Raw genomic sequence first — 12,525 nt, forward strand, 5'->3', positions numbered from 1 at the left:
AAAGACCTTTGAGACAATCAAGTCCAACCTATGACCTAACACCACCTTGCCAAATAAACCATGGCGCTGAGTGCCACTTCAAATGGGAACCCCTGGAGCACCCTTGAAGGACAAACCTTCCAAGGCACAAAAACTCCTCCCAAAACCAATCTCCTGCAATCAGAGCAATGCTTATCTCCTGACCACACCTTTTCCCAGGGACATCTTCCATTGGACCGCTTTGTCTGCTCCTCTCCATGGCAATGAGTGAAGGGGAACATGGTGCAGCCTCGTGGGTGCTCTGAGTTCCACCAGGAACCCCAGAATCACAGAATTAACCCAGCTGGAAAAGACCTTCGAGATCAGCAAGTCCAACCTGTGACCAAACACCTCCTTGTCAACTAAACCATGGCTCTCAGTGACACATCCAATCCTTTTTGACACACTTTAGCATCAGCAGGGAGGAAGCTGGAGAAGGGACAATACAATCTGCAGAACTTGGGACATCGGAGGACACAGCCCCTCTCCCCCAGTGAGGAGGAAAAAGACTGAGGGAATCCTCACCCTACCTTGTTGAGGGTGTTGAGAGCAGCCTGGGCAGCTGCCAGGGCAGGCTCAGCCTTGGCCAGGTCCTCCTCACAGTCCTTCTGCTTCTGCTCCACCTCCTGGGCAATGAGGGCCACCTTCCGCTCCTCCTCATCGGCCACCGCCTTCTTCCTGCTCACCTTCTCCGTCTCCACGCCCACCACCTGGATCAGCTTGTCAGCATCCTCGTTCTTCTGCTTCAGCTCCACCTCCTGGGCTGCCAGCTTGGCCTTCAGCTCATCCACCTGCAGGGCAGAGATCTGTGGGAGCTGGGCTGTCCTGCCTGCTGCTCAGTGCCCAGCACAGCCTCACACCCAGTGAGAGACCCAGGCCTGGTTGTCAGCAGAGTCCTGCTAATGCCTTCAGTTTTACCTTTCCTATTTCCCAGGCTCTGCACTGCACTGGTAAATAACTCTGAACTGCACAGAAAGTGTCAGCAAGGTCTCCTCCCAGCTCAGGCACACAGAACAATCCTTTCCCAGCCCCAGAACCAAGGACACCGCTGCAGCCTCAGCCCCAAAAAGTGCAAACAGCAGGGAATGGAGGAGAGCAACCTGGGAGGGTGGGACTGCATCACCTGGAGCTGGGATTGGGCACTGAACCCCAGCGTGGAAATGGAGCAGAACTCATCAAAGGGTGAAAACTCCTGACTCTGAGTCCATCCTGGGCCCACCTTGGGTGCAGCCCTGCCTGGGCTCTTGCCCTGACCAAGGTGCATCCTTTGAGGCCTTTTAATAAATCCCCACTTTATTCCTTTAGCTCTGTCCAGCCCCTGTTCCAGGCATCAGTTTCACACAGCAGGAATGTGCAGGAAATCTCTGTGAACCCAAACCCATCAGCTTTGGGCACAAGCTCTGTTGTCACATCCCCCCTGAGCAGAGCTGCTGTGCCTTGCTGGGGAGGTGACAAGGCTCCAGTTCAGCCACGCTTCAGCTTCTCAGCCTTGCCAGCAGCAAACCTGGGCACGAGTTGGTTTGGAGCAGGAACTGCCTGAGCCTCCTGCTCATCCCAGCACACCCTGCTCTCCCCAGGCTCAGGGCAGGGGCAGCATCTGCTCTGAGACCATCAGTCCTGCAGGAATCACGGGAACTTGGAATGGTCTGGGTTGGAAGGGACCTTAAACCCCATCCAGTCCCTCTGCCATGGCAGGGACACCTTCCACTGTCCCAGGCTGCTCCAAACCCTGTCCAACCTGGCCTTGGATGGGGATGGGGCAGCCACAGCTGCTCTGGGCACCTTGTGCCAGGGCTTCCCTACCCTCACAGAGAAGAACTTCTTCCTAATTTCATTTTCACCCCAGGAAAATTGCAGTTGGCATCTGCTGACAGATCCAGAGCTCTGAGGTTCAAGGGGCTTTGAATGTGATGTCAGATGAGCCTGAGAAGGGACATCCATTTGAGCTGGCAGCCAGGAGGCCACCAGCATGGCCATGGTGGCAGCTCCTCAGCCCTGCTCACACACAGGAGCCCTCAGCAGCATTTGCACAGGGGGAAGCTCACACAGGCTCTCACTGGCAGTCAGAAAACCTCCTGCTAAAATCCCCATGTCAGTGAACTCACCCAGACTCTGGGCAGAGCACAGCGGCTTTCACTGCCTCATCTCAGGCTCAAAAAGGTTCCCTTAGAGCTCCTGGGGTACATCTTTACCCACACAAAAGTACTCACAGGAAGGGAAGCATACACTGGTTTTGGTGACACCATTTTGATACCAGAAGGGAGAGCACAGCCTGCAATCCATGAACTGAAGCTGTTGACATTTGGCATTGGCTTCACGTGGAGAGCAGCTTTTCAGGGCTCTCCACACGCCCTCCATCCATCACCATCCCCTGCTCCTGGCATCCATCACCATCTCTGGCTCCTGCTCTCAGCAGGACAAAGGCACAGCTGTAAATCCAGGCTCTCAGAATCCCTCCCTGTGACAAACCCAGCAGCAGCTCCTTGTTCAGCTCCAGCTCTCTGGGGGCTGCAGGAAATTGAAGTGGGCTCTGCTGATGGCTGATATGGCTGTGACCTTCTGCCCAGAAATCAGCCTTTGTGTGCTGGATACACACACAAACAGCAGCTCCAGGGGTTTACAGGGCCAGGACAAAACAAGCAGGGGATTAAAATCCACAGGCACTCAACAGCAGCACAAAGAGCAGGTGTAAGCTCAGCCCCGGGGAACACACAATGCCCTGCCAAGCACAATGGAAGGGGAAATGACTTTGTCAGGATTTTAAAAAAGCAAGAACACTCGAGAAGGAGTGTTTGCAAGGGCCTGAAGTGACAGGACAATTGGGAATTACTTCATATTGAAGGAGGGCACGGTTAGGTTGGCTATCAGGAAGAAATCCTTCCCTGGGAGGGTGGCAGGCCCTGGCACAGGGTGCCCAGAGCAGCTGGGGCTGCCCCTGGATCCCTGGCAGTGCCCAAGGCCAGGCTGGAGAGGGCTTGGAGCAGCCTGGGACAGTGGGAGGTGTCCCTGGGACAGTGGGAGGTGTCCCTGCCATGGCAGGGGTGGAAAAGGATGATCTTTAAGATCCCTTCCAACCCAAAGCATTCTGTGATTCCATGAGAAACCTGTGAGCAGCTTCCTGAGTGCAGAACAATCTGATAAGCAATTAGTAATGTGAGGTGGAAAGGCAAAGAGCAAAGCAAATGAGAAATTCAAGGGTAATGTGCTGTGACTTCATCAGCGAAAGGAAGGGAGAAGCCCTTGCCTACCACCAGAACAGCATGAGAAAAATTATTGAAGAGAAGAAAACCTGGAGGGCAGGCTCCCAGAAGACTCATTTTATCTGATTGTCCCTGCCTTGTTTCAAGAACACAAAATACATCAAAAGGTCAGCGATTAATTGATAGCGGCAGGCAGGCTGGAATCTGGAATGCAGTGATGCAATATTAACCACAGCCATCCTCAGAATTACTCAGCAATGGGTGCTGACCTCTCGGTGGCACACAGCACTCTGAAAAACAAGTGACTCATCCCACACATCTTCCCAATCCATTATCTCCTAACGGGAAGGAGGCTTCAGCTTCCCTGAGAGCTGAGGATGCGCTGGCCGCAGGGAGAGGTGGCTGTAAAACATTCCTGGAGGAACAAAGCTGGTCAGCAGCATCCAGGTGTCCAAATCTCCACAGGAAAGAAAAAAAAGAAAGGGGTAGAGGTAGAGGGGACCGCAGTGAAAGGAGGCAGAGAGGTAATTTTGAAATGGGAACAGCAAAGTAAAAAATACCCACAGCGCCTGTTACAACAGCCCCTCGTGCTGAGGCCACTCTGAGCCTAGAGAAATACAAAAACCTCACCCTTAACTGGGCCCTGGAGAATGCCAGGGATGAGCACCAGTCCCCAGAGCTGCAGCACAGCCAGGTGATACCCAGGGATCAAAATCCTCCACCTTTACTTTGAAAATTCCCTCAGCACATCACGCCCAACACAACCTGCAGCTGACACACCTGAGTGAGAGAGGACTCTCCACTTCCTCAGCCCCAAGATCAAGTATTCCCATGGGTGAATGTAAAGTTCAGCCTTTTAAACCCATGTTCAAGATTGGACATGCTGGTATGATTTCCAATACTGATAAATATCCACACTCTGCTTTCAAATCAACAGCAGTTTCAACTATTGCGCACATCTGGTAATTTAGGTGTTTAATTTTAGGCCCCCAGTGCTAATTTTAGACCTGAATTTGACATGTTTGTCCTCACTGCTCTGCATCTTAATTACCTGCTCAAGGAGGCACCTCTCAGCCCAGCCTCACTGCAACCAGACACCAACACTGTGCACTTCCATCCTTCTTGGGATTTGATTTTCCCATCCTTCCCATTGCCTCCAAGTCCCCCACCACTGCTCTGGGGCTCAGCAGAGAACCCTGCCCACACAGCACCCACTGAAGAGAAGCCTGAAGGATACAGAAGGGTTCCCATGTGTCACAACAGACCCAGGGACTTGTTCACAGAAATTCATTTCATATTAGCTGCTCCAAAAAAAAATAAACCTAATCCACCTTATCCATGACTGGGGAGTCCTGAAAAAACAGCAGCACCCCACAGGTCCATCAGAGCTATTGCCTGCATGGGTGAGGTGATGTAGCTGGAAAATATAGCAAGTTTAAAATTTATAATTTTAGTCAGGTTTGTTTGCCTTTGTCCCCAGGGAAGGGAATTTCTGTTTCTTTCCAGGGTATTGTTCCACCAGGCAAGGCCTGATGAATTTAACAACTTAACAGACTGGGAATAGCACAGAAGATACAAAAAAAAATAACAACCATCAGCTCCAAACATCATCCCTGTCGTGGTCTGAGACACCTGGTCTGGGAAAAGAGAAATAAGAATGAGAACCCAATCAGCATCAGAGGTAATGAGAACCTAATTAGCATCAGAGGGGAAGAGATCTGGAACCAACAGGAAACCAAAGATTAGGAACACTCCATGACCTGATATCAATGAACACTGAACCAATGAATCTCTATGAGTTCTGACTGCAAAATGTTTGTGAAAAAAACACGTAAGATTCATGTGCCATGGAATGATTTTCTCTGCACCCCCAGGTTATGTGTGAATGAAATTATTTCTGTTGCACATCCTGGCCAGACCATAATAATGCCTCAATTCTCTAACGCTAAGAGTGTTGTTGGAGGGTTTTTGTTTTCTCTGTAGTTTTGGTGACAAGGTGAGGTGTGTGCTGGGCAGTGAGGGCACAGCCTTGTGGCTCTGGTGGGTGCCACCAGTGCTCTCTGCTACCCACTCCCTCCAAAGGAGATGCTAAAACCTGCACAGGGGACATGGCAGTGCCCACCCCTGCCATGTCCTGCTCAGTGAGCAGAGGCTGTTTGAAGAGAGATGGAGACATCAGCACTGAGAGCACCAGCCCAGCCCATCCCTCACCTCCAGGCAGGCTCTGTCCCCTGAGTGTGACAGATGTGATTGATGCCCCCAGCACGCCCCAGAGCTGATGTGTGGAAGGGGATGGACCTGCCAGTCCTTCCTCCTCATCAACTCCCCTGCATTCCTCCAGAGCAGCTCCAGGACAGCCTCATTTGCCACTGGAGAAGCTTGGTGAGCAAACATTTGTGAGGGTTAATAGAAAATGAAATGGAGAGCAAAATGGGAGTGTAGCAACAGATGTAGGTGTCACTGCAGAGAGGGTTGGGAAACACCCAGAACAACTTCTAGTCACTACCAGAGGAGAGTGCCAGTGAGAGTCTTGAGCTGAGGCATTTTGGGATGACTGATGTGCATCTCAGACATGTGTTAGCTTTCCTTAAAGATGGATAGCATAATGGAAGGAAAAATGAACATCAGCCTCATTTTAACAGCATGCACTCTTTAGTTTGAAAGAGTCTTGCTGAGGTTATTGGAGATTTCCTGGATACAACTCCAAAAATCACAGACTGTCCTGTATTTTCTAAGCTGTTTTGTCACCACAGCTGAAATTTAACCATAAAAGAGGATGGCAGAGCTAGCTGGTCCCAATCTCATTTTACTTACCGAAATCTTTCAGTTACCTCCCAAACAGCAGTGACTGAGCACACACCTCTCCATTCTCCTTTCCAGTGCAGAGCATCACTTCTGCTCCTCCAGAAACCCAGCTCAAGCCAGGCTAGAGCCAAGATCCACCCCAAATTTCTTCCCTGTAAAGCTCTCCCTCAAACCAGACAAGAAAAACAAGGAAAACCAACCCCAAGGAGTCCTTACCTGTGCAGAAGTGCTCTTGAGCTTCTCCAGGCCGTTCTCCAGGCGCTCCATTTTTGCCTTTAACTCCTTGTCCTTGCTCAGCAGCAGGCTCTGGTAGAGTTTGATTTGCTCTAGGAAGGACTTGGGGGTGGTGTAGTTGTAGCGGCGCTCGTTGCTGAGGTACAGCCGGGACACCTCGTTGACACTGATGTGGACGTGGGCCATGAATTTGCTTATGGAATCCTTGACTGAATCCTAAAGGGAAGGTGGGAAGATGAGGAGAAAGTGTTTTAAACAGAAAACTATATATAAACACAGGTGTGTGCTGAATAGAAAGGAATTTGGTAACTTTTGATTCTGCTGCAGCACAATCCAGGGTGTAACACCTCAGCTGATCCCTTTTCACTGTTATCTCTAAAATAACTTTGTTGCTCATGTACTTTATGCCCCTTTTTCTATATTTTTATCTCACACATTATCTTATTCCAAGCAATTTCTCTACAAAATAACAGCTCTTTTAAGTATAATTTTGGGCTTTTCTCCTGTACAAATGGGAAAAGTGCACACTCCTAAAAAGAAACATTGTAGGCTTTATTCTTCCTAAATCCTGCCTGGAAAAGCTAAATAAACAGAAAAGGATCTCTATTCTAGTAGCAGATTGTCATCACTGAGAACTTGACCTATTTTTGCCCTTGAGATTTCCAGAGGCTCAGACACAAGTGGGGAGAGCAGCAGGTTATTTTCTGGGCAGGTTTTGGGGCTGCCCTTGTGCTGGCAGAGTTGTCCTTTCCCTGGCAGTGCCATCAGCTCCCAGTGGCCCCTCAGCAGCTCCCAGTGACACCTCAGCAGCTCCCAGTGACCCCTCAGCAGCTCCCAGTAAGACATCATTGCTTCCAGTGACTCCTCAGCATCTCCCAGTAAGACATCCTCAGCTCCCAGTAAGACATCCTCAGCATCTCCCAGTGACACAGGAGCATGGTGCCCATGGCTCTGCCCATGGTCTTCTCCAAAGAAATGTGGAGTGCGCCTCAGTGATGGTTTGGTTGAGTTTAAAGCACTTCAGTGCCACCAGTGATGCCTCTCTGGACAGCCACCTGGATGTGTTGGAGGCCAACCCAACCCTCCCTGACACAGCATGAGTGACATGGGGCCACCTCTGGTGTCATTGTCATATTTTCTGAAAAATCCCTTTGCCAGGATTTCTACTCCTGGGAAGCTGAGAAGCCTCAGAGAAAAATGAAAACAGTAATTATCTGATTTGCTTCTCCTGTGTTCTGCTGCTTTGGAATGTGGTTTGGAGCTTGGTCATTAACTAAAAACAATTCACATGTTGGATAAACAATCACAGTCAGGCTGTGTCGGGACTCTGGAGAGAGTCACAGGTTTTTCATTGGTATCTTGTTAAGCCTTCTGTTAAGTATCCTTTCTCTATTCTTTAGTATAGTTTTAGTATAATATGGTTATAGTATAATATAGTATAACGTAACACAGTGCAGTATAACATAACACAGTGTAGTATAACATAAGTGTAGTATAACATAATATAACGTAGTATAACATAATATAACGTAGTATAATATAACATAATATAACAGAATATAACATAATATCATATCATAATAAATTAGCCTTCTAAGAACATGGAGTCAGATTCACCTTTCCTTCCTGCCACGGCAGACCCTGAAAATACCCAACCCTGGCTGTGGCCAGCGCCCGGTCCCCAGTGTCCCCACACAGGATCTGTGCTGGTGCTCACCTGCAGGGTGTCCATGTCCCGCAGGAAGCGGAGGCTGACGGACTCCAGGGCCTGGCGGGGCCAGGGCTGGAAGCAATCCATGGTGGTGCCGCTGGCCAGCGCCGGGAAGCGGCGGCTGCGGAGGCGCAGCTTGGGGCCCACGGGGGACAGGCACAGAGCCACCTGAGGAGCAGGAGAGGGCACTGAGGGGCAGGGCAGGGGCAGGGAGAGCAGCACCTGCCCTGCCGCTGAAACGGAGTGAAAGTTTAATACATTTCCATCTGTTGCAGATGTAGGTAAAATGTGCTGGTTTAAATTCTTAAGTCTGTAGCTTGCTTACATAGATGAGATGTGTTGTTTAGTCTGTGCTCAAAGCTACCTGTTCTCACAAAAAACTTATACTTACAAAGCTACTTTAACAGAGAGAAAAGAATGTAAAAAGAGATAAAAGAGGCCTCTAAAACTTTGAAACATAAACTACAAGAAACAAACAAAATGACTTAAGGGTTCTTTCTGTACTTTCTAATAAAAAAAACTAGCTACAAGTGTAACACAAAACTAGTAAAAACTAGTATATTCGTTTTTAAAGTATATTTAAAAACTAACAAATACATGCATACTTGTATATATGCATAGAGTTTTATAATAAGTTTATGCATATTATTTACTAGTTTTACTAGTAATTTTACTAGTAAGTACTGGAACTAGCTACTAATATTTACTAGTAAAGTACTGCAGCTAGCTACTAATATTTTACTAGTAAAACATTTTACTAGTAAAAACTAGTAAAATAAATACACATAAACATATTATAAAACTCTATGCATATCTATGAGTGAAAGAGATTTTAAAAAGTTCAGAATTCCAAAGGTGCACATGTCCTTTAAGAAGAACGATCCCCACATATGTCCAGCACTGTAATAAACATACCAGCTTTATAACTTTTACAAATTGTAGAGTTAGTTGGTTTTTTTTTTCCACAAATCACAGCCCACCTCGGGCTCCATGCCCCCTTTGGTGCCTTCAGTTTCAGATTCTGTGCTGCTTTAGTGTAGTTCTGAGCTTCCTATGCAGTGTTGGTGAGCTCTCTTCACAGAGCAGGCAGACTGTTGCAATGTGTTTGCAAGGGTTAGGCCATAGTGTGCACCAGCCAGCCTTGCTTTTAAGTTTGCTATCAAAGCCTCAGGAATTCATCAAGGCTATTGGAACATAAATTGTGCTAAATTAAGAAAGAAGAGGCTGAGAAACTGAATACCAAGACCACAAGAACTAAATAAGAGGATTGTGAAACACCTGGAATGTAACCAATCACATACTCCAAGAAATGCAGGCAGAAAATGAGTGAAAAGACAAAGGCACCAATCAAGAAGTGTGCACTTAGTATTTTGTAGAATCCAAAAATATGTGTGTAATGTAAACAATAAACAGCCTCTGCTTGATCATATTCGTCAGTTGCTCAGGAATCCTGGATTCCCACAGTAGGAGGCAAAACAATTCCTGCTCCAGCTGGGGACCAAGGACAAATGACCCAAATCTCAGGACCAAGAGCACAAACAACGTGGGCTGGAGAGAGAAAACAAGAAGGATGGGATTTCATAACCTAAAGCTGGAATTGAACAATTAACTCCAATATGCAAATGGACCACAGATGGAAACTAAACTTGGTTATGAAAATATGTCTTGAAGAGCTGGTTTTTGGCCTTGGTTCGCAGAAAAACCAAGATAGGATGGAGGCCTTGTGCCCCCTGGGGCTTGGAGCTCAGGAATTTTGTCTTTCTGGCTAGGGAAAAGTACTGGAACTAGCTACTAATACAGTAACAGGCTACAAATATGTGTGGGAAGAGCACAGAGAATCTATAAAAGGAAAAAGGCAAAAAAATCATTCAGCACCAACCCCTCGTGCTCCATCTCACCTTCAGCTGCCGTCGGACTCGCTCAATGAAAAACCTCCAGCAATTCTCCCTGGAATCCACCAGCCCCCGGCCCCTGACTTCATTCCTCACACTGCTGATGATGTTTTCCACTTCATCATCAGGGAAGAGATCCGGGATTTCCCCTAGGACAGGAGGGCACGTTTGGGTTTACACATGTGGATGTTGTTGCAGTCTCAGAGCAAAGGGAAGCTGCTGTCCCCCTCTTCAGGGGCTCAGGGATGTCCCCTCCTCAGGTAAAACCCCTGCACCAGCTCCCCCTGAGCCCCAGAAGCAGCAAAGGGGCACACAAGGTCATTCTGCTGAAAAATAAACACCTGTGAAAGCAAACTTCCTTATAAAACACAAGGGAAAGGAAGATAGAATAGAGTCAAAGTACAGAAAATCAATTTTTTTTTAGCTCTGCAGTCTAATTAGATTAAAAAAGAAATATTCAAATCCCTAATATGCCATATGTATTATAAAATCATTGTAGTTTTGCAAGTGCATTAATTACACGTAAAATTTTTGCAGCTGTTCAGGGCCCTTTCCAGCAGTGGCCAAATAACTCCCAGACCATCCAAACATTTTACAAGTTACAAATCTTGTAAAAAGCTTCTATAAGTTAATAGTTAAGCAGCTGTTTGCCTAAAATGCAACCAACCACATTTTTTCCTTAGTGTTTCCTTAATATATCACATATTCACTTCCTTTCTGGCTTCTGATTTGATTAAAATCATCATTATTGAGCCAGACACTTTCAATACGAGCACTGAAAACACTAATCAGAAATCTGCTCATTCATCAAAGAGATTAAAAGGTATATTTTGTTCTAGATAATGACAACAAGTGAAACAAGTAATTAAGACACTTCCCACTATCTCAGGTTGCTCCAAGCCCCATCCAACCTGGCCCTGGACATTTCCAGGGATACAGAGGCAGCCACAGGTGCTCTGGGCATCCTGTGCCAGGGCCTTCACCTCAAACATAAGGATGGCCAATTGGACAGAAGCCAAAAAGTCCTGCCTGGGCAATTTACTAGAAAAAGAAGTGAACAAAGAAACTAATTGCATTAGTGAGGTGTTTTACCAGAGCAAGGACCTCCTGCACCTGGCTCGGTTTTTCTGTGTTTGTTATTTTGCCTTTTATTCAACCTTTTTGTTTCCAACACCGCAACAGAAGCCATCCTGCTGATTTTTATGCCTCCAAGGGTATCTGGGCTATCTTGGGTGTGTTATAGACCTCCAAGAGCTGATGAGACCTGGCTGGAGGAGGCTCCTGTAACACAAGGGCTGCACCTGATGCCAAGAAGTCGTTGACCAGCACCAGGAACTGCTCGTCCGCCACCTGTGTGTCGCTCAGTAGGAACACGGAGCCCACGCTCTTCAGCCCAGCCTTCAGGTACAGGTTTGCCAGGTCTGCCTGCAGGGGAGACACCAGGAGGGCTTGCATGCTGCAAAGCATGGGCCAGGCACAGGAACGGGATCATTGAGAACCGGCCCAGTGGCTGAGAACATCAGCACAGCTGAGGGCTGAGGCTCGGGGCTGGGCTGGGATGTTCTCAGGGCCCTGCCAGGAGAGCCCAGGTGTGGCTGCAGCCCTGGGCACACACACTCCAGCAAGGCATTTGCTCCTCTCCACAGCAGCATGTCGTGTCTGGGGTGTTTCAGCATCTTATTTAGGTTAGAAGAGCCCTCTAAGGGCATCATGTCCAATGTTCCCCCTGAGTGCCCAAGGCCACCACTATCCCATGTCCCCAAGTGCCACATCCACATGGCTTTTAAATCCCTCCAGGGGTGGGCATTTCACCACCTCCTGGCAGCTGTGTCAGGGCTGGACAGCCTTTCAGTGAAGAAATATTCCCTAGTATCCACCCTGAGCCTGCCCTGGCCCAGCCTGAGGCCGTTCCCTCTGCTCCTGTCCCTGTTCCCTGGAGCACAGCCCGACCCCCGGGCTGTGCCCTCCTGTCAGGAGCTGTGCAGAGCCACAAGGGCCCCCCTGAGCCTCCTTTGCTCCAGGCTGAGCCCCTTCCCAGCTCCTCAGCCTCTCCTGGGGCTCCATTCCTTCCCTGGGCACACTCTAGCCCCTCAATGTCCTTCCTGTCCTGAGTGTCCCAGAGCTGTCCCCAGCTCTGGAGGTGTCCCAGCAGTGCCAGCACAGGGGATGGGCACTCTCCTGACCCCGCTGCCACCCCAGAGCTGGGTCATCCCAGGTGACCTTGACCTCTTTCCCACCTGGGCTCACGATCATCCTCCCCCATTCTCTTTCCCAACACACAACAACCCTTCAGAGCAAGCTCTGCTCTTCTTTTCCTTCCCCTCCATTTCAAGTCCCCCCCACCTTGAGGTCAGGGACGCCGTAGCCTTTCCTCAGGGTGATCTGGAAGACCTCCAGGGAGCTGAGGAAGGCAGCCAGGCGGGTCAGGCTCTGCTTGCCCGTGCCTCCCACGCCGACCAGGAGCGCGTTCCCCCGCGGCGCCTCCAGGACGCGGCTGATGCGGCAGCTGCACCGAGCCATGCAAAACCTCTCATTAGCAACACGGCTCTCCCATTTCTCTGCCCACTGCTCTTCAATACATATTTTATTCGCTAGGAAATTGTGTTCTGAGTGGGGTGAAGAATGGCAGTCTCAGAGATGTGGCAGCAATCAATGCTCATCTCTG

General features: G+C 48.8%; 1 protein-coding gene across 1 annotated transcript in view; it reads right to left on the bottom strand.

Annotated features, from left to right (window-relative positions):
- The window catches only part of LOC118693885 (dynein axonemal heavy chain 9-like), a 142,498-nt gene that overhangs the window by 77,976 nt on the left and 51,997 nt on the right, over positions 1–12,525 (bottom strand). The window contains 6 exon segments of the mRNA XM_054516895.1: positions 549–809; positions 6,240–6,473; positions 7,975–8,136; positions 9,867–10,009; positions 11,162–11,285; positions 12,204–12,366. Coding sequence (XP_054372870.1) covers positions 549–809; positions 6,240–6,473; positions 7,975–8,136; positions 9,867–10,009; positions 11,162–11,285; positions 12,204–12,366 — 1,087 coding nt within the window.

This window comes from Molothrus ater, chromosome 19 (genome assembly GCF_012460135.2).
Source record: "Molothrus ater isolate BHLD 08-10-18 breed brown headed cowbird chromosome 19, BPBGC_Mater_1.1, whole genome shotgun sequence".
NCBI lineage: Eukaryota > Metazoa > Chordata > Aves > Passeriformes > Icteridae > Molothrus > Molothrus ater.